At 41.0% G+C, this 27,945-nt stretch overlaps 1 protein-coding gene across 2 annotated transcripts in view; it reads right to left on the minus strand.

The window, feature by feature from the left end:
• Positions 1-333: 333 nt before the first annotated feature.
• The window catches only part of LOC148418945 (low-density lipoprotein receptor-related protein 1-like), a 109,806-nt gene continuing 82,194 nt past the window's right edge, over positions 334-27,945 (minus strand). Inside the window, exons 42-90 of one of the 2 annotated variants that reach the window (XM_088424297.1) lie at positions 27,746-27,935; positions 27,444-27,648; positions 27,098-27,290; positions 26,467-26,592; positions 25,017-25,145; positions 24,804-24,923; positions 24,055-24,168; positions 23,775-23,924; positions 23,492-23,614; positions 23,291-23,407; positions 21,691-21,819; positions 21,489-21,611; positions 21,273-21,413; positions 20,127-20,314; positions 19,866-20,049; positions 19,710-19,795; positions 19,509-19,628; positions 18,541-18,728; positions 18,135-18,340; positions 17,860-18,048; positions 17,616-17,764; positions 17,191-17,284; positions 16,990-17,106; positions 16,782-16,901; positions 15,567-15,689; positions 15,357-15,482; positions 15,157-15,273; positions 13,275-13,381; positions 13,056-13,188; positions 12,847-12,969; positions 12,632-12,754; positions 11,999-12,139; positions 11,799-11,936; positions 11,594-11,713; positions 10,069-10,337; positions 9,814-9,995; positions 9,623-9,729; positions 9,421-9,540; positions 8,228-8,404; positions 8,006-8,146; positions 7,278-7,451; positions 6,211-6,372; positions 5,937-6,120; positions 5,039-5,146; positions 4,879-4,952; positions 4,715-4,808; positions 4,567-4,605; positions 2,986-3,130; positions 334-1,930 (exon numbers count right to left, since the gene is read on the minus strand). In XM_088424297.1, coding sequence (XP_088280423.1) covers positions 1,790-1,930; positions 2,986-3,130; positions 4,567-4,605; positions 4,715-4,808; positions 4,879-4,952; positions 5,039-5,146; positions 5,937-6,120; positions 6,211-6,372; positions 7,278-7,451; positions 8,006-8,146; positions 8,228-8,404; positions 9,421-9,540; positions 9,623-9,729; positions 9,814-9,995; positions 10,069-10,337; positions 11,594-11,713; positions 11,799-11,936; positions 11,999-12,139; positions 12,632-12,754; positions 12,847-12,969; positions 13,056-13,188; positions 13,275-13,381; positions 15,157-15,273; positions 15,357-15,482; positions 15,567-15,689; positions 16,782-16,901; positions 16,990-17,106; positions 17,191-17,284; positions 17,616-17,764; positions 17,860-18,048; positions 18,135-18,340; positions 18,541-18,728; positions 19,509-19,628; positions 19,710-19,795; positions 19,866-20,049; positions 20,127-20,314; positions 21,273-21,413; positions 21,489-21,611; positions 21,691-21,819; positions 23,291-23,407; positions 23,492-23,614; positions 23,775-23,924; positions 24,055-24,168; positions 24,804-24,923; positions 25,017-25,145; positions 26,467-26,592; positions 27,098-27,290; positions 27,444-27,648; positions 27,746-27,935 — 6,869 coding nt within the window. In that variant the 3' untranslated portion in view covers positions 334-1,789. Of the gene's footprint in view, positions 1,931-2,985; positions 3,131-4,566; positions 4,606-4,714; positions 4,809-4,878; positions 4,953-5,038; positions 5,147-5,936; positions 6,121-6,210; positions 6,373-7,277; positions 7,452-8,005; positions 8,147-8,227; positions 8,405-9,420; positions 9,541-9,622; positions 9,730-9,813; positions 9,996-10,068; positions 10,338-11,593; positions 11,714-11,798; positions 11,937-11,998; positions 12,140-12,631; positions 12,755-12,846; positions 12,970-13,055; positions 13,189-13,274; positions 13,382-15,156; positions 15,274-15,356; positions 15,483-15,566; positions 15,690-16,781; positions 16,902-16,989; positions 17,107-17,190; positions 17,285-17,615; positions 17,765-17,859; positions 18,049-18,134; positions 18,341-18,540; positions 18,729-19,508; positions 19,629-19,709; positions 19,796-19,865; positions 20,050-20,126; positions 20,315-21,272; positions 21,414-21,488; positions 21,612-21,690; positions 21,820-23,290; positions 23,615-23,774; positions 23,925-24,054; positions 24,169-24,803; positions 24,924-25,016; positions 25,146-26,466; positions 26,593-27,097; positions 27,291-27,443; positions 27,649-27,745; positions 27,936-27,945 lie in introns of both variants that reach the window. The other variant, XM_088424296.1, reaches the window with a different exon arrangement.

A 27,945-nucleotide genomic window follows, 5' to 3' on the forward strand; every position in this document is an offset into this window, starting at 1 on the left:
GTGTCCGTGCTTTTTTGTAGACATGTCCACCCGATTACGGACCGGTGTCAGGTTTCGTTTTGGGAGGGGGTTGCGCTGAGGAGCACTAAAAACAGGAGTGAGTATATGGCCACTAGGTGGTGCTAAATCACCGTTGCTCTTGTGCCTTTTGTTTTCCACAGCTCATGTTTTTTTTCTGATTTATCTTTTTTAAACTAGAATGCCGTATGTCATCAAGCCACCCAATAAATAACAAATTCAGTTTTCACACCTGTTGCGTGAGACCTGGGCGTGAGACATGAGCTCTGTCAGCATTAATGAAACAAAACAAGCACGCAAAAAAAACAAAACACCTTCTTGTCTGTACAATTTTCAATTTATTTATAACAATATCTGTTATTTAGTTTGTAAAGTACTCCAGCAAAAATTAAACATTAGTCTCTTTCCAGAAGAAATTCTGAGTTTTCATGCATTGTGTACTATAAAAGCTATGTGTCATTTATTTAAAAAAGAAAGATTCACAATCGCAAAACAAATGAATTTTTAGCAAAACTGCTGCTCGGGGAAACAAAATGATTGTACTTCTCTCTCAATTAAAATACAAAACATATACAACTGAGTAAATAACATTTGCTGACAGATTTGCGAAAAATAATAACATTGCGCCGTCTTGAAGAACCATTTCAGATATTGAAGATCAGTGTTACATGCACTAAGGTTATGGCTGACACATTTCTGACAGAAGCAGCATTTTGAGCGTAAGGACAAGAGTGGTAGCAATTAGCAGCAGCAGGGCACACCAGATAGACACGGGAGGTTTGACCTAGCTCAACAACACAAATACCAAATGACCTTAATGCACTTAGAGACAGTCATTACAAAAAAACGGTCCACTTAAGGTAAAAAGCTACTCGTGACTGGCATTTTAGAAAAAGGTCCATTAGGATCTTGGCTTCATCCGAAAGGACCTCAAGCGAAGCTTCTCTGACCTTCAACTCACGGAAGACCCTGTAAGTCACATGATACCGCCTCGCCATGTGGACTCGCCTGTGCTATGGCCAGCTGACCACGTTTACTTCAACACATTCACAACATCTGTCTGGAATGTTTCACCTGGGAGCAAAGTTCTCATTCTCCAACATACACTGCACACTTCAAAAGGGCCCAGGAGCTCCAACTGTCTGACAATACAAAGCCTAGAAATTGGAATTCTGTGCAAGGAAGACGACACAATCGTTTCAAGAGCATCTGGTGCTGTGCACAAATGCGTCTGGCACAATCTTGTTAAGATCCTCAGCGAATCGAACACATTTTGGACAAGTTTTGACTTTTGCCTTTCCCTCTCAAAGTCCACATAAACGACAAACAATTGGCACTGGTGAAATGGAACAATGTTTTTTTTTTTTCTTCTCTTTACTCTTGTTCTCTATACAATTCATAAAAAAATAATGAAAAAAAATGGAAACTGCTCTGATGATCATGACTTCTATTTTTCCATTTCGTTTTGCACAGAGGTAGTGGCTATTTAGGTAAAGGGGTAAGGGACACGTGTAAATTAAAAATCTCTCATAGAAAATGTTATTACTTTTTGACCGGAGGAATCTCAAAAGAACAAAATATAATACTGCAATCACATACAAAAGTAGTCCTTCATTTTTGTACATTTTATACAGTGTTCACACTTTTTTTTTGTCATTTTCTATCCCACTTTTTGTGTTTTTTTTTCTTCCCCCATGTGTTTTGTTGTTTTTCTTTCTCTTCACTGAAAGGCAAGAAGATGGGGTGTGTTTGGAATAACGCGATGGACGGTTTAAGCCAGCGGGTCCACGAGGGGCTCCTCCTCTCCGCGAGACAGCAGCTCTTTCTTTTCGTCCGTGCTGGCCAGCGAGTTGCGACTGTTGTGGGCGCCCATGTACAGTGTGGCGTACACTGGGTTGGTGAAGTTCGTCGGCTGGGGGGAGTCAAACCACAAAAATAAGAACCCTTCAAATGAAAGGGAATTTTTTTCCCTCGGGACAAAAAAAGATTCATGTATAGTAAGGCGTTTCAGGAAAAAAAACCCAACTGCGTTAAAAAACAATCAGGAATAGTAATGTATTGTAAGGTGTGTATTTAGTAAAAGTGTTTTTTGTTTGTTTGTTTTTGTTTTTTTTTTTTTGGGGGGGGGGGTTGGTATAGTATATTATAGTCAATGTATAGTCAGGTCCCCCCGCCCCTTGTTTTTCTTCTTTGGATGAAAAACTAAAATAGACTAGAAAACTAACCACATATAACAATGTGCACTTTCTTTCAGGGAAAAAAAAGATGGATTTTTTTTGGAGAAAAAAAACAGCCATGTATAGTAAGGCATTTATGGGGGAAGAAAAGCAACCACATGTGTGTTTTCTTACAGAAAAAAAAATAAAATTATATATATATATATATATATATATATATATATATATATATATATATATATATATATATATATATATATATATACATATCTACATTTAAATGTATTTTTGAAGAAAAAAAACTGACTATGAATAGTATGGTGGGTTTTTTTCTGATGGGGGGGCATATATTGTAAAGCATTTTGGGGGAAGAAAACAGACCATAAAGCAGGTTTTCTTTAGGGGGGGAAAACAAAAACAAAAACAGAGACTGCATATGTTTTTTTGTGTAATATTGTGGATTTTCTTACATAGAAAAACAAAGAAAAAAAATTCTATGGCTGTTTGGGAAACAGATAAAGAATGTGTGTAGTATTTTTTGGGAGGGGGGCAAGAGAAAGATGACATTAGAATTAAGGCATTTTTTTCCATGAAAAAAATGACCATGTATTTAAAGTTATTAAGTAAGTAAAGCAGTTGTCACGCATGGAAAAAAAAAAAAACTTTGCGAAAATAGGCAAAAAGCATTGAGGAGCTTCATTTCTACAGCACGTATTGTCTCACCATCATGCAGCATGGACACATCACATTTAAGCACATATGTTAATGAACATTTCCCAATAGTGTGTACCTTGTCCGGATCCAGGGCGAAGTCCGCGTCCAGCAGCTCCCCCGCGTCGTCATCAGGCTCGCCCTCGTAGATCTTGTAGGCGGGGTTTCCGATCTCAACGTTCATGGCGCCGTTGGTCATCCGCTGGTGCTGGAAGCCCTTCGCCCTGCACCGCACATAAAGTGGAAAAATACTGTGTGAGAGTCGGACACTGGAGCAGCACCCGCACATCCATACGAAGAAGAGAGGCGCATCACGTCACGTCACGTCCAACCAGACTGAGGAAAAGCAAAAGCCACAGTGCAGGCACACACACAAAACCATCAACTTATCCGAATCTCATTGCACAAAAAGGAACCGCCATAAATCCTAAATCACATTGCTACCAATTCAATCACAACTGAAATGCGGTAGGGATGAGCATCTTCAATTTTGAGCAGCTAACGTTTGTTTCAACTAAGGTTGACTGGGTTTTAATGTATGATTTTGTTTTCATACAACACCACAATACGAGTGCAATTAAAGTTTAAGCTTTCAGCATTAACTCAAGAACGCATTTAAAAAGAAGGCAATTACCAGTTTGGAATTTGAATAATATGATTTTCAGGGTCGGAAAGGTATTTGGACAAAGAAAGCAACCTAATTCATATTTGATGAACATTTTTTGTCTGAGAGCAGGTACAGGGAGGAAACTCACAATTGGATCATTAAATGAGCTCCAGACTTCAGGCAGCCATGAATTGAAAATTCTTTTTATCCATGTAATGAAAAAAAACCAACAAAAAAGGCTGGCTTTCCAGCGATGTCACCTTGTCCAAATACTTTGGGTCACATAAAAATGTATATAACTTTAAAATGGTTAACGTCTCCTTGTCACCCTGAGAGTCCGCATATTGTTCTAATGGCCAAATAACTTTAAAAACGATAATGAATAAGATAGCATTCGTTTACTTCCAATTTATTTTGGTGGACGTCTATTATGTGTGTCAATTCAGAGGCCTCTATAGTTCCCATTCAACATGAATAGCAGAGATTCAACAGTAAATTGTTGTTTAAAAAAAATCTTCTCTGTTCAGAGAATGCAATGTGTGGTGCAATTGACGGCATCACTGATTCTTGTCATTATGCCACTAGTAGTTGAATGGGTGTCATTTATGCATAACTTATGATGTATTTTATGATATTTTTCACTTGTTTTTTAAATAAATCCTGACTAGGTTGTGTGTAAATATGAACATCCAGGTCAATTTAGAATGATGAGCAGCGGTTGAGTTTTGAGCAAAAGTGCCCTCATTTCCAGCTGAAAAAGACCGAGTATTAACAGGCTGTTAGACTGGCCATAATTGAATTGGTCAGGCCCGATCGTCTACATCCTTCCTGCTGGCCATTTTCAAACGCCCATCCCTACTGTAACAATGCAACATGTCAGCATGAAAGACTATTACTAAACACACAGATCTGTTGTTTACAGATCTGTCCCAAAGAGGGCAGATTAAACAGGAGAGACACATCACAGGACCAAACACTGCATAGCAACTAAGACTCATGGGAATGGGGCAAGGTATAAAGGCTTGGACGGAGGCAACCCCCCGCAACTGTTACCGCAAACGTTTGGAGCCGGTTTTGCTGGGCCGGCTAGACCTGAGGAGCACAGGAGATGCCATTAAAGTGTAGGAGAAAGGAAAGGAGAAAGAAAGTAGAAAAAGGAGAAGGCCGCTCTGGAATGGAACGTGCTTAATTAACGACTCACCCTCTCATCCTTCTCTTGTACCAGAATAAGGCTCCTACGGCCAGCAGAACCAGCAGGAGCAGGAGCAGCACAGGGATCACGATGGAGGCTGTGCCTGCAAACAAATACACCTCTTAACTTTTAAAGCAGCTTGAAGTTGTTCATGTTTTGAAATGTCTCCTTACGTCCTCCTGAACTGCTTGAACCTTCGCTACTAGCGACCGACTCGCAGCGATGCCCCGTCCATCCAGGAGAACATCTAGACACGCAAGGAGCGCGTGTGTGTCAATTGCAGTAGAATTGTGGTTTTTAACATCCAAAGTCGATGATGCAAAGTTTGTTCACCTGCACTCTGGAAGGTGGGTAAGAGGATTGATGGAACATTGGCCATTTGCGCAATATTCGTTTGTATCGCACGTGTAGCAGCTGGGCTGGATTCTTCCATTTGCACATCTATCAAGGGGAGAAAAAGATGTGAGCGGAGTATTGCTTGGTATTTAACTCTTTAAATGACAAGCGTTATCAGAAAAGGAAACCTCGAGAGTATATCTAGCATTTTCGCTCATCTTTAAAGGACAACAGAATATTGTGTGCTATGTCTATGTAAATATGGGTGGTATCATATGAAAGATTGACTTCTATTCCATACTTTGAATTGCATGTAGGTAATACTTGTGTTGTATGTGGGGAAACGCTGCTATCCAATGGTCACAGTTATCACTGCAGTGCTCAATTGGCTTATATTAGGTAAGCATTAGTCAAGGGTGTCAGCTACCGTCCATAGGGAAAAAAAAAGAACGTATTTGATGGGAATTTGATTATTTATTATTGTTATTACTATTTTAAAAGACGGGAATTCTCACCCATGGCACTGAAAAAGTTCATACTTGGGAAAATGAAGCTACATGAGCCATTTTTTATGTATTAGTTTTACTCCTTTAGATGAAGCTTTTGGTTTAAAGATAATGGCTAGAGCAATGGAAATTAATTAAACTTTGCGCAGTATTCTGTCCAATCCCTTGATCTTTACATCAGTCATTTTACACTGAACGCATTGAAATAAGACACTATGAAGCTGAAATTTCACCCAGATGGTGAAAACATGTCAAAGTTTAACATGGCAAGACCTCTTAGTTACTTGTCATGTAAGAAGAAAGATCTTCACAAAAATTGTATTGTCATCTTAGTTAGCTTCTAGTATTTGCAGCACTAAGGTGCTGAGAAGATGCGAATTCGTGTTTACCGGCAGGTGAATTCCCCCGTGGACGTGAACCTGTCCTTGGGGATGCACTCTCCGTTGCGACAATAGTGACACTTGTCAATCTCGCAAGTGCTGCCCGTGAACTGCGGCAGACAGCGGCACAGTTTGGTGCCACTGGCGCTCTGCAAACACGTGCCTCTGTTCACACAGTGGCCCTCGCAGCTTCCTACACACGCAAATACGCACGCAGGTTATGGACGTGTGTCGCCGTCAAAACGGCACGCGCTTGCTGAAGGTATTAGACGACGGGACTCACTATACTGGCACTGGTCGCCCAGGAAGTCATGAGGGCAGCTGCAAGATGGCTGGTTTCCAGCACTGACGCTGCAGTTGCCTCCGTTCATACAGTAATTACTACATGTGTGCAGGTTACAGTTGGGCCCCGTAAACCCTGGCAGGCATCGGCAAGTCGGGGTGCCTGTTGACAAAGGGGGAAAAAAAATCAGGAAGAAAGACATGTGTCAGTTCAACAGGAAAGAAATGACGAACATTAAGAATCAGAACAGGAGTGCACATAATTCATTAGACTCTCAAGGGACCACCAGAAATTCTTACTTAGGGCGATTTTTTTTCCTCAATGGATGAGCTTAAATGTGCATTAATTTAGGAATTTTAAACGTTAAAAATATGTATTTTCCGTTCCATAAGTGCTCAAGCAATGCATTCATGTTTACAAGGAGCACTGACATAGGCTACGTTCACACAGCAGTTTAAAGTAACCCAAATCTGATTGATTTGCCCCTATGATCATTTAAATGGCAGTTTGAACGACACAGATCGGATTTTCTTTCAAAAGTGACCGAGGCCCCTTGGGTATGTGATCCTGAAACCGACCTATCTTTAGTCAAGCATTCATTGTGGTGCTTCTATAAACACTAACGTTAAGCACGGCGGCTGTGTGTGACATTACGCTGTCATCAATACGCATGCAGGTCAGTTTTGGGACGTGTATAATTCACACAGGTCACCTGGGCGATGAATTTACCTGGAAATGTGAACGACCTCACAAAAAAAAAAAAAAAAATCACTTTCCCCCCAAAAATCGAGATTGAGATCTGCTGCTTGAACGTCGCCATAGTCACAGCAACAACCAGCGACTTTACCTACTCGACAAATATTAGGGCCTAATTAAAAATTTGAGGCGTCAATCGTTTGATTATTTGACAAAGTAATCGACAGGATAAACAATGTTAAAAAGATTCGCCAAGGGCTCTAGAGTGAAACCATACTGCTGCTCACAAATACTGTTTATAAATAGTGTACTTTTGTGTCATAATTGATTGTAGCTGCATCATTGATCTTTTAAGCCCTTTCTGCTTCTACCTGTTAGAGAAGGTGCGCATGTTCCTCCATTCTTGCAGTAGTCTCTGCACTGGTCAATCTCACAGCGATCTCCTCCATAGTTAGGCTGGCAGCGACATTTGGGTTGCTTGTGGGCGTTCAGGAAACAACTGCCACCGTTCAGACACTGGACCAGGCAAGGGCCGCTTGGAGGCGCTGCAGGAAAATCATAATTTGTTCATTGATGTGCAACTTAGATCTATTCTTGCTACATTTGAGAAACGTATTTTCGCTGCAAAAAAAATCCGCTGTATTTTTCTCGTGAGACATTTTCTCAATTCATTTGTTTCATTTAAAACCACAGTTTAAACCGAGCAAAAATATACATGTGAAAAAAAATATATGTAATGTTAAGCTAACTAATCTATATTTAATATGTACATTTTGAGCTCCAGTTCGTTCAAGGTCACCAGAAGTCGCGACAAGTTCCACAGACGTTGGGCTTGTTGCAAGAAAATTTTGAACATATTCAAACAGATCTTGAAAATAATCAAAAACACAACATCTGGTGACCTTGTAGCGACCTCCCGTGACCTTGTAGTGATCTCTGGAGACCTTGCTCAAAAGAGCCGCTACCTTCGCAGACAATCGCCACAGTTTTTTAGCAACTGCTGGCAATACATTTAAAGAGGTCCACTGAAAATGAGATGTCATGGCAATGCTGGTTTTGCATGCCGAGTGTGTGAGGTTACGTCTGTACGCTCACTTACAGATAGGAGACAGCGTGGGAGGGGGCTGCTTGACACACGTGCCGTTGTCCAACGTGTGCCCGTTGGGACAGGTACACACAGGGCCAGAAGGACTCAGAAGGCATAACCACTCACATTTCTTTCTGTCGCAGGGATTATTCACTGCAAAATTTAAACAGCTAACGTTAATAACAGCACACTTTCTTTTTCTATTCTGTTGCGCTGTCATGACAGCAAACTCACTCTCCGGTTGCTTGTTGCGGTGGTACAAAACCAAATCGGTGGCGTGGTTCATTCTTGTTGTCAGGTTCTCCACGTCGCCCTTGCCAAACTTATTTACTCGGAAGACGTGGTTGTGGATGTAGGTGATGCCGTAGATGTAGTCTTCAAATACATCAATACTGAAGGGTTGATGGAGCTCTGTGGAAAGGATTTTAAGTTGATGAAAGCTCTATAGCGAGAGAAAATACACTCGGGCGTTTTAGGGATAGTACAGAAGAAGAAAAATGAAAAATGCATAACCATGGGTATCAAAATTTTAATAAAGATACACAGTTTGCATAATGATGTAAATGTAATATTTGCATACCGGCATACTGTTGCTGTTTTATAGAGATTTGCTTTCTATTCTATTGGTTCTCAAATCGGAAGTGACAGTATTCAAAGGGGTACGTGAATTCTTGATATGTATTTAAAAGAGTAGCATCAATGCGAACATGCTTTGAAAATACTTCAAAAATAATAATTAATAATGAAATCATAATCATTATTATTATTCTAATTAATAAATAATAATTAATAAGTAATACAAACAATTAAATAAGGTAAATATTTATCATGTAAATCCAGCCTCCATTGTGCCACATTCGAAAAACAAGTCAAAAAACCTAAAAAGGTTTTGTATGACGCAAGCTAGAATGTTGGGTTGGATTGGGTTTGATTGACCCAAACTGGGTTGTTTTTGACCTAACTGTTTTTAGAGTATCGTTACACGAATGATTGCTTTCAATCTTTTTCAGTTTATTTTTATTTCCAAATATTTCAAGTGAGACCACCACAACACAAATGGAGTTTCAAAGTCTAATAAATCAGACAATGTCGGCACAGGACTCTGTGTTAAGGATTCTTTGCGTTTCTCCTCAAACAATAATCGTTTGAGCTTGTTCATTGGGGAAACATCACTGAAAAAATGTTGAGAAATACTGCTCTATTGATTCGGGGTTGCCAGGGGAGGGGTGAAATCATGGAACATGCTGACAGCCAAAAATGGTGAAATAAATGCTTAAAGTGTACTTTTGCTGGAGGTTTTTGGGCTCCAAATTATTTGGTGGGCCCGATCTGAACTAGACTAATACATTTGCATAAAAGCGTAATACTAAAGCAGGTCAACTAACTACATACTGTAGAAAAAATCCACGTAAAAAGCGCCACTCAACTGTTTTTGATGCTATTCACAGCTACAACTGCATCGCTGCCATTCAGCCTCACGCTGCCGATCAAGGATAGTTTAGCATCGGCCCAGTACAGGCGCTGGTTGAAGTAGTCCACTGCGAGGCCTGTGTGAAAAAAACAGCGCAAAAGTTACGAAAGATGCAATTTAATGGGCAGAAGCATTTGCGGCTGCGCTGTTTGTTCTACCAGTTGGCCACTGAATGTTTTCTTCCACCAACGTCTCTCTCATGGTCCCATCCATAGCAGCTGTCTCAATCTTGGGGTGGTTCCCCCAGTCTGCCCAGTACATTTTCCTGGAGAACGACACGGAATATGCACGGTTCAGAACTTAAGTTTACCCCCCTCTCAAAATATTACGCTTTCGCTTCCCTGCTTACCCTCTCGGAGGATCAACCACGATGGCATGTGGCTCGTCAATCATGCCTGAAATGAGGGTTTTGCGATGGTGCCCTCCGCTAAGCTGAGCCACCTCGATGACATCTCTACCAGAGTCGGTCCAGTACAGGTTCCCTGCCACCCAGTCCACAGCGATACCTCGGGGCATCTTCAGATCGGGGATCTGTACACAGACGGCACCAAAGTACGTTTAAAGCAACAAAATAAAACAAGGACTAGATGTTTATAGTCTTCACCTCCACATCGGTGACCCGTGATTCTGTTTGGCGTCGGTTACGGTTGTTGTTAGGTGACGGGGAGGAGGAGGAAGGCAATTCATATGAAGATATGCGGCCCGTGTGCCAGTTGGTCCAGTAAATGAGGTTTGTCTTGATGTGCACATCCATGGCATCTATGCGCACGTTGGCGTCGCCCTGGAAGATTTGCTCATAACGCCAGTTTGGCATGGAGGGGTCCAGGCCACGGATTTCATTGTCATCGGCGATGTAGAGCACTTGTCTCTGAGCTGGGGAGGAAGTGGACAGAGAATATAGTGTTAGAGAGTTGTTGTTTTTTTTTTTTTTAATAAATTTGATGAATAGGCTCTTGCCTAGAAATGACATAAGAAAAGCAGAATGAGTGAAGTAAGAAAATAATTCAAGACAAGGAACGACAAGCTTGTTCAGCCATTAGCAGCACTGCTTAATGAAAAAGAATAAGCCATTTTCAAAACCTTAGGTCAATAATTTGTAAAAATAGCAAACACCCAAAAACATGGAACAAATATAAAATTCACCAAAATGTGACTGATGTTTTTTAGCCCGACGCCAGAGATATATACTAGAGTCTGATTGATTGGCCCACTGTCACCAAAATTCAAATGACTAATATCTTCTCATTAACGGTATCTAAATGTTGTACCTTTATGTACTCAAACAACTTAGTATAGTAGTTGTATACAAGTAACACTGGTGTCATTATTTATCACATTTAAAACCATACCATAACCTAGTATCTTATATATCATAAAATGTGTTGATGATAAAATACATTGTGCAAAATACATTAAGAATATACGTATGTGTTAAATATGTCACCGTTTGACTACTTGTACTGTAACACAAACACTTATGACAAGGTTTAGTGTTCTTAAAACTTGCACCATGCAATGCTTTCAGTTAATCAGCAATTGGTATTTTTTTTTCTGCCAAAAATCAGTATTGGCATAAAAAATCCATATGCGTCAGGCCTTATTATACAGAGCGTACGGATTAGTGCATTGTGTTTTTCCTACCCTGGCACCAGAGGGGCTCCGTACTGCTACAAACAGCACGATTAAAAATATTGGAACACTATCAAATTCAAAAGGGCTCAAAAGGTCAAGAAATTCAAGCTATTAACCTTTGAAAATGCACAGCTGTGAACAAAGTCATTCCAGTCATAAAGCCTCACTCAAATCAAAAACATGACAAGAAAATGCCAAGGTGAGCAAAAATGCATCTGGACAAAATGCGTGTACTTTTAAGAATATTCAAGATTTTTTTTCCTATCCAAATTAATTCCTTAATATTTCTTCATAATGTTGATGACTTCAGTATTAAAAACAGTTAATTTAAGGGTGTTATGACTTAGAAAAATTATGAATTGTGCTCTATGGTCCATTTCATAAAAATATGTATACTGTATGATAAAAAGGGAATGAGTGAATGACTTCTTACAGGTGTAAAAGCCGTCATTTTTTTTCTTCCATATTATGTCACAATAAGTAAGTACAATACTCACTGTCAGCCTTGCAAGTGTCATTGATTCTGGTAAAGTACTTGTGGCAGCTGCACTTGAATGAGCCCTTTGTGTTGTTGCAGATGTGGGAACACACTCCAAACTCCCTGCACTCGTTTTTATCTGTCAACAAATGAGTCAGAGTATAAAAGTTGCTGCCATTTGTGATTGGAACATCACACGGGAGCGGGGCAGGAAAAGAACGTACCTTCACATCTGTTACGCCCGTAAGACTGGAAGCCCGGTTTGCAGGAGCAAAAAGAGCTTGTCCCGTTGACCACACAGTGCGCTTCATCGCCGTCGCCGCACACCGTCCTGTTGCTGCGGCAGTCGTTCAACACCGTGTCTACAAGTCAACACTCGCGGTTAGAATCCGGCGGAGCGGCCCCCCGTCACGTCATCGCCTACCTTTCTTATTGCAGTTGATTTCATCAGAGCCGTAATCCTCACAGTCGTTGAAGAAGTTGCACCGCAGGACGGAGCTGATGCAGCGTCCGTTGGAACACTGGAATTCATCTTTTTGGCAGACTGGCGTGGATGGGGGAAGCTCTGAATTGCCACAGTTGAAGAGAAGTTCGTCCAGAGTCATTATTTCATGTTTTGAGAAGATGCTTGCCAAGGTTTAAACAAGAAAAATCTAGTAGACCCATTAGACATAATTATGTGGTTTAATTGAATGACTTGGTATTTGATATAGCATATTCAATTCCCTTATGCTTATGTAAAATATGTGTAATATATGCAAAATGTATTTTGTTGGTAAATGGATGTGCATTTTCATTACGCAAAAGACAGGTAGAAAATAAAACAGAAGCTACCTTCTGGATATGCTGAAAACGCAAGGCCTATAAATAGCACTGTTTATAGGTTACCGGTTTATGGTTGAAAAACAGTTGATAACCACTGATTTATAGCATAAAAATCTAAAACATTACTTCAGATTGCAATTTTTAGCATAACTCAAAACAACTTGCATATCAATTGAAGAAACCAAAACGTCACTAGCAGAGGTCATCAATCAAAATTTAAATAACAACTCACGACAATTGAGTTCATCACTGTTGTCCCCGCAGTTGTTGATCCCGTCGCAGCGTTTTGATATTGGCAGACACACACGGTCATTATGACAGCGGAATTGTCTCGTGGGTGGACATTGGAATTTAACTTGGAGGGGGAAAAAAAGACAGCAGCTCTAAGAAGGAGGAATGCCTGTTTGCAAGCAGTCCACAGAGAGGCAGTCATTGCATTTTTCTTACCACATTCCTCTGACTTCTCGTCAGAATTGTCTCCGCAGTCGTCCTCGCCGTCGCACGTCCAGCCCAGTGGTTTGCACAGAGTGTTGTTGCACTGAAACTCATCCAGGGGGCAGTGTCTTCCCACTGGAAAAGGTAGGGATTAATGATTATCCCAATGATTCACAATCATATACGTATATACAGAAAAACATTATAGTGAATGATCTCACCACCAGTGTCACATTTTTCCTCATCGCTGCCATCCATACAGTCTGGGTCTGCATCACAGCGCCAGCGAATGGGGATGCAGTGGCCGTTTTTGCACTGAAATTGGTCGCTGTCACACTTGACATCACAGCCGTTCTAGAAAAAAGAAAGAAGAAAAAAAAATCAATTTTTCCCATTAGTCTTGCCACTTAGCAAGTACGGAAGGAATCGCTGAGCGATACCTCATCGGAGCCATCGGCGCAATCGTGGTCACCGTCACACTTCCAGCGCCCGGCAATGCAGCGGCCATTAGTGCAGGCAAATTCGCTCTCTGAACACTGTCGAGGAACTGGGGGAAGACAGTTTTAAGTTTAAGAGACTAAAAGATGACTTAGGGATAGGAAGAGAAAGGGGGAGAAGCATAAAAAAAGGAAAAAGCTTTGCTACAAATAATAAAGGTAGCTGGTCTGTTGAGCATCAGGCGGATATACAGTCGTAAAAACAGGCTGATAAAGTTGTTTGTTTCAGGAATGACTCATGGGGAGCAGAGGTGGGGATGGGACAGCATATTATGCTACAAGATTTAAGGGGGTCTGTTGTAGGAGATTGAAAGCGGGCAAAGAGGACAAGGACCAAGTAGCTGAGGTTTTTAAGCTGAAACGATGCAAACACCTACCTCTGGCTCACAGCAACCGGCCAGTGTGAAATACAAAATAGATATGAAATGATATGAGATGTGCAAATGACCAAAAGACAGATTCAAATGGAATCACATAACTGAGTAAATTGAGTAGAAAAACAATGAAAGGTGACACGCTGTTAAACACTCACACAGTAACAATCTAAAAAAAAGAGCTGCACCGAAAGAACAAAAAAATGTGTGCAGGTATTCATTGGAGGAATGTTATTGAACTCATTTCATTTTGCTTGTAGAAAAAATTTGACTCTTACTAGTTTTAAGAATGCTCACGAGTAGTCGAATCTATGAATAGATTCAAAACACAAAAGAAGGTCAAAAGTGTGCAGCTATTAAAACATAATAAATGTTGTTTCCCGGAATACCAAGGAGGTTGGGAATTGTTAAAAAAAAAAAGTCTAAAAAACATGCATTGGAAAGCCACTTGCATCAGGGGGCTCTACCCAAGAAAACAGCATCAAATCTCAGTATCTCAGCTTCACAGAAATGCAGTATTCTGAATACAAAAACATTGGGAGTGTCAGATTAGCAGATTAATTGCAACCAATTCATTACAGTCCTCGTTAAATCATTGTTTTTGTTTCATTGAGTTAATCTCGTTATCAATCTCTAACTGTGTTTTTTGATTAGATTATTTCTTCATTTGTTGGGGGTTAGACAGGAAAAGTCAATCGAACTCAGGCGGACACCGATTGCCTCTCGTTGTGTTTGCCACATAACAAGTTAAGACGCCAGAATGGAAGAGCATGTGAGAGTTCTCGGTCCGATGAATGTTAACTTTACTTTAAAAAAAAAAAAAACACTCTGATAACAACTTTACTAAAGGTAGAATGATAACGCGAAGGACCTTGCTTACTGCAGAATCTGCCCAAGTTTAGTCTGCCACATAAATGCAAAGCACCCATTTCGAACCGCTAACATAGCTAATATATATATATATATATATATATATATATATATATATATATATATATATATATATATATATATATATATATATATATATACACGCACACACACACACACACACACACACACACACACACACATATACTGTATGTGCCACGAGTTCCATAGTTATCGGACACAAACAGCTAAGAAAGGAAAAGGTATGTTATTTAGTAAATGTACTTGAAAAAGTAATGTATTGATTATTGCCAGAAATGCTGACAGTAAGTTATCTATCCATACACAATAATACCATTAAAGTAGCCATCAAGCTCAACACATCCCAAATCAATTTAATTCTTTAATATTGCAGCTGAAGCACCATTTCTGGCCTCTCTTTTATGATGTATATAGATGTGAATGTAGTTTAAAGTGGTGCGAAGTGGCACGGCATCGTGCCGGGAAATAAGGTTATCTCATCTCACAAGATTGTGTATTAATGTTGTCTTTGGTGAGTAACATACTGATTGGGAACCTACCACACTTGTCTTCATCAGAGTTGTCCCCACAGTCGTTGTCATAGTCGCATTGCCAACGTCCGGGCACGCAGCGGTTGTTCTTACAGCGGAACTGATATGGCTCGCACGTGCGTTCATCTGAGCAACAAGGCCACATAAAGGGTAGAAGATTTGGACAGTGTAGAATTATACTTTAATCCGAAAAAAAAAAGTCCACTTACCACACTCCTCTTTGGGCTCATCTGAAGCGTCACCACAGTCGTCCTCGCCATCGCACTTCCAGCGTGCTGGGATGCAGCGGCCCGAGTCCTTACAGCGGAACTCATCCACACCGCACGTCATTTGAGCTACGGATGAGCACGGATGATGACGGTGAGTAAGACCAACTGATATTTTCAACTACATATTTGATACGGTCAGATGGGGCTTACTGCAGTTGGCCGGCTCATCAGAACCATCCACGCAGTCATTGTCCCGGTCACACACCCACACCCGTGGAATACAGCGCTTGGTGACGGCACACTGGAACTGGTTGGGCGCGCAGGTCACTTCCGCTGTACACACGAAAAAGGGATGATTAGTCAAGGCCTGCGGCCTAGTGTCAAAAAGGAAAACTGATGTATTCATATATTCCAACTCCACACTTAATTACTTTTAAAATGATACAGTATAAAATACCTGGAGGTAACTCATAAATCGATTGAGTTACAGCAGAATGTTTCTATGTTGAAATCCCTACTTTGGAGACAAACGCATGTTTTTTTAATACGGTCAAGAAGAATTTCGTGTCACAAGAATATTTTTCATATGGTGTGGTTTGTGACAAGAGAGTTTATTGATATTGGATCATAGATATTATCTCACATGCATTTGGCATCTGGGAAATTTTAAAATAAATTTCCGAGTCCTTAAAAATAAGTAATATATAACATAAGTTTTATTTTCTTCTTCTACTTCGAAAAAAAATGTTCACAGCTTTACCAGGATGTGCTAGCTAGTCAGTCAGACAAAAACACACATTAGCACGTTGCACATGGCCTAGCAATTCTTTATTTTCATTCACTTCGTTTCAAACTTTAACCTTTTGGCCGCCGGAAAAGAAAAATAGAGACCTTAAGAAAGGTCTTTTTGGAGGAATCTCAACATTTTTGTCCACACAATCTAAATACCTCATTTACGTGAAACATTATTCGCCAACATGCGGATCCTTTTGCCAGAGCGGGTCACATATTTACAGTGAGTACTGTAATGCAGCACTTGTCAAATGGGGTACATGAAGGTCCTTTAATGGGTATGTGAGATTATAACATGGTTTCTTCAAGAACATAATTACTTTGTAATGCCGCAAGAAGGAACATAGATTTATCTTTTCAAATTAAGTTCAAATTAATTGGAACATGAAGCAATTTTACACAAATGCATATTGTTATTAGTGACACCATTTTTTTAGTAGACAGATGCTACTTGATCTATCTTTAGGAGTTAATGAACAAAATATGCTTAAAGATGCCACTGCAAATGTAGTTCAAATATGTAAAAAATATGACATAGCTATAATAGCACTCAGTTTAAAGTATTTTTTTTCACCCAAAACACTTTGTGCTTGTTAGAAAAAAACAGTTCACGGCAGTATTGGTATAACTTACGACAATCTTTCTCATCCTCTCCCTCTCCGCAGTTGTCTTGTCCGTTGCAACGGAAGATGCCCGGGATGCAACGACTAGGATGGGTGCATTTAAACTGACTCGGTAGGCACACGTGGATATCTGGAGGTGGGATACACGAAGGGTTGCTACTAGTAGAAATTTGGAAAAAACAAAACCAAAAATCTTCTCACTGTGTGCATGAACATACCACAATTGGCTTCATCCGAATTGTCCTGGCAGTCATTGTCTCCGTCACAGATGTAGGCGGGATTTGTACAAATTCCCGTACCGCATTGGAACTGCCCCGGTCTGCACTTAAACTCGGCTAGAGTGACGAGACCAAGGGATATTAATAGACCCAACATGAATGCGCGACGGCCATCACGGCGAGGAGGCGTTCATCACTCACGGCAATCGGCGGGCTCATCCGAGCGGTCCCCACAGTCATCTTCCGTGTCACACTTCCACCAAAATGGAATACACTTGTCGTTTTTGCAAACAAACTGAAAAATTAGAGAAGGGAATCCTCATTTAAAGACTTGATCAGGTGTGTCTTACAGCTGAAAAGTACATTTCTAGAAAATACGCATGGGAAGGCTGGAGGTGGAATTTAGGCTGGACTCGGTTTACAGTGGAATTGATGAAATTGAATTGCGTATGTTGTTTGAATAATAAATAGCACTTTTCTGCTTATCGTCATTAGGGTCACCGTTGACTCTTGGGGGTCAAGATGTCTGTTAACCAAGCAAAATTTACCCATGTATACCTTTCAATTCCCACGGAATGTTTCAAAATACAACAAATCTCTGCCCTTATCATTTCAAAGTAGTGTACCTGACTGGCAGTGCAGTTCGACAAGCATTGTTTTCCATCTGCCGCCAAATAAAAGTTAGTGGGGCAAGCACATTTGTAGCCCCCTCCTGGTGAGAGCAGACATAGGTTACTGCAGCCGCCATTGTCCGTCTGGCATGGGTGATCCGCCACTGCACAACGAGATGAAAGGAAATTAGACATCCTTCTGAAAATAGTAACAATAACAACAATAGCAGCGACAGAAAAATGGCTCGCTCGGTCTTACCCTCCGGCTGGCGGTACGGGTGGTAAATATGGACGTCCATCGGTCTGTGTAAAGTGCTAATCAACAAGGTCTTGTTGAGTCCCAGAGTCTTATGAGCTCTGTTGATGGACTTGGTCTCCCAGTCTGTCCAGTAGATATACTCCTCAAACAGAGTCATCGCAAAGATGTGAGGAATATCCTGGGTCAGAACTATACATGGAAGAAAACGCAAAGGTTGGTAGCAAAAGCCAGCAAAACATCAACAACCCAATACCGCATCATTGTGCACGCTTTACCCGTGTGTCTGTTGGTTCCGTCTAAGCTGGCGAAGGCGATGTAATCCTCTCGGGCGTCGGCCCAGTAGATGCGGTCATTCACAAAGTCCAGAGTGAGACCGTTGGGCCAGGTGATCTTATCCTCCACAATGACTGTCCTGTTAGTGCCGTCCATCCCGATCCTCCCAATATGAGGAGTGTCGCCCCAGTCCGACCAGTACAGGTACCTGCCAAAAAAGACAGGTGCATTACAGTCAGTCTTTTTGTGACTCTTTTTTTTTTTTGTTGAAATTTATACATAACTTAAGATATCCTGTAGAAAAAACAGTGGCACATCTAAGTTTCCTGCAGAGCTTCTCGGCAAATGTTTCCAACCCACCCAACTTGGTCAACTTTTTTCCTACAGCTCTTATAGAAATGCACTTACCCATAGCGTACATCCACAGCCACAGCCCTTGGTTCTCTCAGGCCATTGTTGACAAGAACTGTCCGGTACGCCCCGTTCAGCTTTGACACTTCAATAGTGTCTCGCCCTTTATCGCACCAATACAGGTTTCCTCCAACCCAGTCCACCGCGAGCCCGTCTGGATTGCTGAGTGATGTGCGATGGAGGACCTGTCAATCAAAACAAAGCTGCTTTGAGAACACCTCACAGCAAATCATTTTTTACCCTTTATTGGCCACCATATTCATTGGAGACATGAAATTGAGATCGTTTTAAATTTTTGACATTTGCTCGGAATTCAACTTCAACCCATTAAATATTATCTTTTACTTAATGCACATATGTTATGTCAAGTAGGACTCCCAGCAAGATGCATTTTTTCCCTATAATTACCCATCACTTATAACATACAGTATATCTAGTTAGTTTTTCAAAGGCTGGAATGAGTTTTTTTTGATTAGTATTGTGGTTTATTGTGAACAACTGACTATAATCAATACATAGTAATACACTTTAATGTTTCGTTTATTATTTAGGTTTGTAAAAACTACAGATTAGAATATTTTCTTTATTGATGTTATTTTGTGATTTGTGTCCCTGATAACCATACACTGTTATTTTCAAAATCAATTTTTTAGTGCGGAAATTAATAAGTTAACGGCCTTCTGAGACATAGCCAATTCATTTGTGTCCACTGCAGTGGACATCAGTTATTGGTATATATCTTTGGCCTAATTAAATATATCCTACTAAGTCCTAGTGTGCTCAGAAAAGGACATTCCGCTCTTTCCGATGATGTCATGTGTTTGGGTCGTGATGTAATTTTGCTGTCTTGCTGAGACAAAATGGAGAATACAACAAAACACGTCAATAGACAGACATACAAATGTTGCGTTTCTGCTGCACAACAACAGTAGCCAAAAAAGTTGTCAAACTCCAGCCGTACTGACCTGCACGTCACTGCCATTGATGTGCATTCGTCGGATCATGCTGCCCTGCGTGGTCACATCGGTCCAATAAATCATCTGCTGCCGATAGTCAAAGTCCAAAGCCACAGCATTGTTCAATCCCTGCCAATTCGCAGACATGAGTTAGGACCGATGTCGAACCCCAATAGAAGCACAGTGAAACTGCTAATGTCGCAGGCTAACTTGTTTGAGGAGAGTGTAGTTGGAGCCATCCAAGTTGAGTTTGCGCAGGTAATAGCGGTTGGCAAAGATCAGGAAGGGCTCCTCATCTGCACAAAGATGAGAAACGATTTAGCGACATCGGGCTTCTAAAAACAGGATGTTTATCCCATATCTCACCTGATGTAGATTTGCATATTGTGGGGTTTTCTGGACTAAGTTGGAAGCCCTCAACACAGAGGCAGTGGAAACTTCCATGTGTGTTGACGCAACGCTGCGTGCAGGGATAGGAACTCGTGCACTCATCCACGTCAACGCACGTCTTCCCGTCATCTTTCAGTCGGAATCCAGGGTGGCATCTGCACTGCGAGGTGGCCCGGAAAACAGCAGGTAAAGCCCCTGTGCCCGCAGCTTTAAATCCCTCCCGTAGCATTAATTTACCTTGAAGCCTATCTTCATGTCCTCACAAAGCTGAGAGCAGCCACTCAGTTTGGTGTTCAGGCACTCGTTAATAAAGCAGTTGAGCTCATCTGAGCCATCGCCGCAGTCGTCCTTGTGGTCGCACAGTAACGTCTCGTTGATACACTTCCCGTTGTTGCAGGCGTACGCAGTGTCGTTGCATTTTTTTTCTGTTTTACACATGCAAAAAAAGGGCAGAACAAGGAAATTATTTGGTACTCGCAAACTCCATCACAAGTGAAATGGGTCTTAAAATATAATACTCGACATTGATTCGCTGATATAATGTAGTTGGCTTTCGCTCGAGAAGTTCAGACAATTTCGGCTCCGGCCTTGATGTGCTGAGTTTGCATTTTTTCCCAGTGCATGCGTGGGTTTTCTGCAAGAACCCACACATTCTAAAATGGGCTTTTTAGGTTAATTGTAGACTGTAAATTACACAGAGTTTTGAATGTTAGTGTGAATGGTTCTTTGGATATGCGTCCCGCTATTGATTGTGGTGACCAGTCCAGGGTGTGTCCCACCACCAGTATACAAAATTGATGCATGGATAGATGGGTAGTTTGCCGTGGTGTAGAGTGACACTAAATTACAGAACTAGTTTTTTTTTTGTATTTTTTTGGTCATTTCTCTCACGTGAAATTATTAACTATTTTCAGTAAAATACGATGCAGATCTACATTACAATGAATGTCTGAATGTTGGGAAATCATGTCAAGGAGTAGAAATAAAAAGAGGACGAAAGGGTGAGAATAATTAGATCATATCCTAGCAGTCCTATTATAGGATGTGCATATGCCCCATAGGAACGGTGAGCAGAATGGGAAGACATGAAGTAATCTAGATGCTTAAGGAGATGTGATGGCATACTTCTGAAAAAACAATAAATGGAGCCCCATTTTATTAATACATTTTTAGTGTCAATACTTGCCTCTCAATCCAGCATTATTATTATGGTCATTGTTGAAATCTCTCTAGATAAGCTAGACAATCTCAATTTCAGAAAGGTTGTGTGTGAAGGCTAAGATGCCGAATGGAAAAATATGGAAACATGAAACGAAATGATGAAATGAGTTGGAATATTGTTTTAAAGCCACACGATATCCATGGAAATACAATGAATATAACCTGGGCCCGTGCAGCGCGGATTCCTCGGTGCTTCGTCCGAATGGTCGTGGCAGTCGAAGTCCCCGTCGCACTCCCACGAGCTCTGACTGAGGCAGCGTCCGTTGGCGCAGCGGAATTCGCTGGGTCCACAGGTTGGGTATTCTGCAGCAAGTAGAGAAAAAAAAAAAACAGATGAGGTCTGGAAATCTCCCATTCGAAAAAAACAGGTCCACTTACCACACTCCTGCGATTCATCCGAGCCATCGCTGCAGTCGTTGTCGTGGTCACACACAAAGTGCTTGGGGATACACTGCCGGTTTTGGCACATGAACTCATTGCTGCTGCATGTGTTGTTGAACACTTGGACACAAAAAAACATACGAGGTTATCAAAAGAAACTTTTACTTTGTCTCTGATAGTATCCAACCTTTTTACTCACCACAGCCGGCTTTGACACTCTCGTCAGCCCCATCGGGACAGTCTTTGTCTCCATCGCATTTCCAGCGCTGAGGGATACACATGTGGGAGCCGGGACACTGGAATGCTTCGGGACTGCATGTTTTGGTCTCTTCAGTGAAAGAAGAAACAATCAATCACCAAAACCATCAGGAACTCACTGAAATACTTGAGATATGTGGATTATATTAATAGTGGCAATAATACTATTCGTGTCAGATTCATTGTAATCAATTAATTACAGTCATACTGAAATAGTTATGTTTTTAATTGAATTCCCCTCAATTTGAATCTCAAAGTTTATGCTTTCTGAATGCTGATAAATGTGTTTTCATCCTATGGACTTCTTGGGGTTGTTGGGGTTTGGAAATCAAAGGTCAGGCACACCCTGAAGTCTGTCATTGAGTTGAAGATGTGACAATGAAAGAGCATGTGAGGGCTGTCAATCCAAAGAATCAGAAGCGGTCAAAGGTTAGCCGACCACAAAAATGCAAAGCACCCAGCTGCGACTGCAGCGACAGCAAACGATAGCAACAAAGACAGTTCTTTGCCATACTGAACCGGTGAAAATCCCACACTTGAGAAAGTCTGCGATGGACAGAATAGACTATGCTTAAATTGAATGTGAATTTCTAATTAGTTGGCCACTGACAAAAGAAAACGGCGCCATTCCACGAAAATAAAGATTGCAGCCAGCATTTAGGACAAGACTCAAATATAGCAGACGGTAAATGTTTACAACTGCATCTATTCAAGAAAATACATGACTGAAGCCATTTTTTGTTGTATATCAATCTTTTGATCTGACAATAATGAAATGTAATTTGCAAAATTCATTTCAATTTTTTAAACCTCTTGACAGAACAACCTAAAAATGTATAAAAGATACTGGTTCTATTGTTATCTAACACTGTTAAAAAAGGAAGAAGGTCTGGGTCTTTGCATTAGGTTATTCAGTCAAACGGGTACTTGAAAAAGTAATGTAATCTTTATTTCCAGAATTGTTTTTCTTAACCAGTACTGTGAAAAAGCAAAATGAACAGGACAAAAGAGATTTCCAAGGTTATCTTCCATAAATGATTCAATCGAACAAATGAAGTATAGCCAGTTACAAAATGGCAGTTTCTTTTTTACATTCAAAAATCAGCTGTTCTTCTCTAAAACTTTCTGCTTTTGGAATAGCAGGTGGCTAACATACAGACGGCGCTTACTTGTGGTAAAGCAGCACTTCTCAAATAGTGGGGCGGGAAAGTGTCTTTTTGCCACGTGAAGTGTAATAACTATTAAAAATAAATCAACTGTATTTCAGGTGCACTTTTTTCAGTTTTAGACTAACCTGTAACCTGTACAAAGGCTGTAAAAACTAGTTGTTATTGAAAGTTGATTTATATTGCTTTTTTCTTTTAATATTAAAAAGGATACAGTTCAAGCTATACTACAATTTTTATAGATATTTATCGTCGGCGCGGAGAGTGTGTGTGGTGGGGAGAGGCTTTGCGAAATAAAATTGCAAAGCCCTGGTCTAAAGACACAGATGAGTCACTGCAGGAGTAATTTCCGATGAGAATGAAATTTTTACTCACTGCATTTGCTGTCCTCGTCGCTGCCGTCGCCACAGTCGTCCGCTCCGTCGCACAGCCACGAATTAGGAATGCAGCGGTGGTTCCCACATTCAAACTGAGAACCTGAGCAAAATTTACCTGAAAGGTCCAGAGGCAGCATATCAAGCACGAGTACCCGCAAGACGTCATGCAGCTCATTCAGATCAGAGAATGGCGACTTACCACAGTGAGCCTCGTCTGCACCGTTCTCGCAGTCGTTCTCTTTGTCGCAAGTCCAACGCAACGGGATGCACCTTCCGCTAGGACAGGCAAAGAAAGGTGGAGGACACTTGGTTTTTTCACTTCCTGGGAGAGCACAGACATGGTAACTTTAGGAGAAATGTCATTTGCATTCTGGGTTATTCAGGAACAATATTTCCCATCTGGAACAATCCAACTATGGACAGTTGCGCTTGTTCCAAAGTGAAAAGCGACCTTTTATAGAAATCAATATGTACTGCAGGACCTGGGCAATTTTTCTCATCCGAGAGGTCTCCGCAGTCGTTAGCCCCGTCACACTGCCATGAGGGGTCATAGCAGAGGGTGGTGAACTCGCACTTCTGAAATGTCACTCCCTTCACTCCCAGGCGGAAATAACTGGAACAGTCTGTGGCAGCTTTAAAGAAAAAAAAAAGGAGACAGAGACACACAAATTACTTTACCGCACAGCTCGGTTGGGCGCCTCTGCTTTTCTTGTTCCTCTTCTCCATACTTTGCAGCATCGGGCCTTTTTAATTCTAACTTACGGCAGTTCATCTCATCACTGGCGTCCTCACAGTCCACTTTTTGGTCACACTTGCTGGAGTTTGTGATGCAACTTCCATCTCGACACTGGAACTGTTCAGCTGAGCACAGTGTGGCTGACAAGCACAAAAATCCGTGATCAACTTGTGCTATTCACTAACATACTGACAGATTACTTATTAATTATAATAATAATGTATAAAATGGTATGTTTCTTCCCAATCCATTTCAATGGCTATCAATCACATCCAGATTTTCACAATTCACAGGCCAGCCTGATTCTTATTCTGTGCAAAATAGTCACAGTAAACACAATGCTTGGGGGGGGGGGGGTAGAATGACCTCATCATTAATTTCATGATATATATATGCAATGTTATGGTGAGGGTTTATGTGTAATACATAATAATGCGTGTGTTACTTGCATACAACTGCTGTAAGCGGTGAGAGTAAATAAAGGTCAAAAAAGTAAATAAGGTTAAAGTGATTGGTCAATATCAGCTGAATATTTTAGTCGATTATCTTTATTAGATATTTGAAGGGCCATAAATGTCTGAGTTAAATGGCCGTCCGATTAAGTAGCAACACTTTACCTTCAATGTTGCATATACTACAGCATGAACTACTACCGATAACACCAGCGTAGTAAAAGTAATATTGCAGGAACACAATTGACAGATTTAACATCATTCCATTAGAAAAATATCTTTATGTTATAAATTGACATTAAGCATAAAAAGTATTGACTTACTGTTGCAGAAAAGCTCATCGGAATTATCTCCGCAGTCGTCTTGCCCGTTACACCAGGAGTTATGCTCTACGCAGCGGCCATTCACACAACGCCTGAAGCCCTTTTTGCATACACGGTTGGCTGGAAAAGAAGTCAGCATCAAATGGCATGCAAAATGAAACAAATATATTGAGGTGAGCACCTCATTACAACAGAATGAGAGATTCTCCTCACCACAATAAGACTGCTTCTCATCAGATTTGTCCCTGCAGTTGGCCATGCCATCACAAGTCAGCGTGTAGTTCACGCAATCACCATTTCCACACTCAAACTCATCAATGGGATTGCATGTGGTGTTTAGAGCTGCAGTGGAAGGACAAAATAGCATCCAGTTTTAGTTTTAATTCAAATATATGTAAAGAAGAATACATAGGATGAAACATGCATCTTTTGAAATTATAATTGGGTCTCAAAACCAAATAACCACTTCCTAATTCTGAAAATGTGAAAGCAAGCATATTTTTGCATTTCATCAAATGCAATCAAGTTTCAATTCCAGTTAATCTGTCTACTGCATGCGCCAAATGCAGAAATCTGCTACAAAAATTGACAAAGTGTCTTGAGGATGAAATGCTGCTGCCAACAGTGAAAATATAACCAAATATTGATGCATTTCATGGGGATACTGATAAGTCAGCTAATGTCGGTTTCGCACAATTGGGACATGAAAAGTTTAGAATCTCCAAAAGTCTTCAATGACATCTCAAAAGAATGCTAGATCTGTGGCAAATCACTTAAAAAATATCACTTAAAGGGATTGAAAAAGTTGGCACTTAGTAGCTCTCGCTTTGTGGCAACATCCTTATTCGTCAAGGTAACCAAAGTCCAAGCCAAGGTGGGCAAGGCTGAACGGTCCTATCCACACAAATAATGACAACTGGATGCCGAGTGTGCTTTAATTCTTTATCTTTTGTGTCCTTCAAAGGAAGAATGTCTACCTTTTACGAATAAACCTGGGAACCCAGTTTGGAAAAAAGGCTTAATTTGATTATTATCTATCATAATAATCGGCTTTACTTCTTAAAATGACTCAGCATGAAGACCTGTGCAGTTATAAGATGTAATCAAAAGTATTAGGCATACTTTTTCAAAGAAAAATTAATTAATTAAGGTTTGAGCTAAAAAAAATTAATAACAGCCAAGGTTTCCACATGTCTAAAAAAGATACCCCAATTCCTTTAATCCAGAATGTACCTAAGTATCTCTCTCTCTCGTCTCGCTTCCTCCCCCCCTCCGTTTTATGTAAGTTTAAGCTTGATTCCATGTCGTTGAGACTGCCTCCTTCTGATTTTAGCACTGTTTTTGCTTTCATGTGTTTGCAGTTGTTTCTAATTATTTATTTTGCATCTGCTTTGTTGTTTTGAATGTGTATGCATGTTTTTGCAGTTGTCTTTTTGTTTGTTTGCCTCATTCCTGTGGTTGTAGCATTCCGACATGTGCAGAGTGTTTCATTGGCCAACTGAGACATATTTCATTGGTCGAGTGAAGCTCTATAGAAAAAATAACTAATAAATAAACCGCATCGCATTAAAATCCGCAAGATTAAAAAAGTGGAAAAAAGTTGCGGCTTATAGGCCGGAATGTAGGGGAATTTTCAATAAAATGATTTGCTTTACTGCATTACATATGCAAGTGTTGTCCTCCAAAAGTTTTCTGTCGCCACGGCAACTGCAGTTGACCCTCCCCTCTGAAGTTAGCAGACACAGGTCCTGGCATCCTCCGTTGTTGACACGGCACAGAGAGAACTCACCTGTTCAGAAGGAACATTGTTAGGAAGGATTGCAAACGTACGCATATAAACACACGCTTCGGCCTGCAATGACTTTTCAACAGGATTCCTCTGCCAACATTTTACTGTGCATACCAATTTCTATGCTTTATAGTCATTTTTGTGACTGTTAATCATTTTGTCCACTGTGAATATGGTAAATATGATGATGCTTTATTGAAAAGTGCAAGTGTGCCTTCACCAGAAGACTTGGGTAAATCTACTACGTCCCGGACTGATGGAGGGTGAGTCACAGTGTGATTGTAAATGAGGACTGGGAACTGAGCCAATGCTAGCAGTGTAAAAAAAAAAAAAAGTCAGGTATGTAAACCACTGCACATAGGGCTTACTTTTACAACCTTCTATCTTTTGGTTGCTTTTCCCATAAGGCAGAAAGGATTCGGATAACTGAAACAAACTGACAGTCTTATAAAATCTTGTCAGGAAAGAGAGTAGCCATGCCACAAAGGCAGTGGAAAACACTCACAGCTGTTAGTGTCATTGGCCACGGCAGCAATTCCCATCGGCTGCTGAGGTATGTCAGCGCGCAGAACTTTCATGTCTCCTCCGGTGTATTTGTCGGCCCGGAGCACGGCCCTCCTCACCCAGTCCGTCCAGAAGATGTTGTCGCCATATACTGCAAGGCCGAACGGGTGCACTGGTTCATTCTTCAGCACCACCTACAGGGGGAAGCACAGCCACACTTATGGGTTGATGCATTCAGGAAATTCCAATGTGGAGAAAACAAACAAACCCACAGATCATAATATGTAATCACACTGCAGTATAAATATTGCCATTGGGTTGCTGAGCAATGTGCGCGTGTCTCTCACATAACGCCTGCTGCCGTCGTACTCGCAGCGCTCTATCTTGTCCAAGGTGGCGTCAGAAAAGTACAGCTTTTCAGCACGGTGGTCAATGGCCAGCCCGTTGGGGGTTCGGATGTCAGTTCCGATGATCACGATCACATTGGACCCGGTGAGCGTGGCGCGCATGATACTGGGTGACTGCTCGTTCCAGTTGGTCCAGAACATCAGGCTATGTGGGGAACACGCGAAAAAAAATGCAAATTGAGGAATTGCAAGGGTTAAAACAGCAAAGTGGGGGGTTGAGACAGGAGGTATAACATGACAACCTCTGGCACTCGTCAAGGACAAAAGCTCTGGGGTGGTCATCTCCTGACATGGTGACCACGGTGTGCCGGTCAACAGCACCCCAGCGGTTCTGATCCACAGTGTGACGGGTGATGGTTGAGGTGGTGTAACTGGTCCAGTAGAGCATATCCCAGCCTCTGTGGTAAGCCAGGCCCTCTACTGAGCCCACATCTACAAAAAC

This window comes from Hippichthys cyanospilos, chromosome 9 (assembly GCF_059441005.1).
Source record: "Hippichthys cyanospilos isolate Australia breed blue-spotted pipefish chromosome 9, RoL_Hcya_1.0, whole genome shotgun sequence".
NCBI classification, from domain to species: domain Eukaryota; kingdom Metazoa; phylum Chordata; class Actinopteri; order Syngnathiformes; family Syngnathidae; genus Hippichthys; species Hippichthys cyanospilos.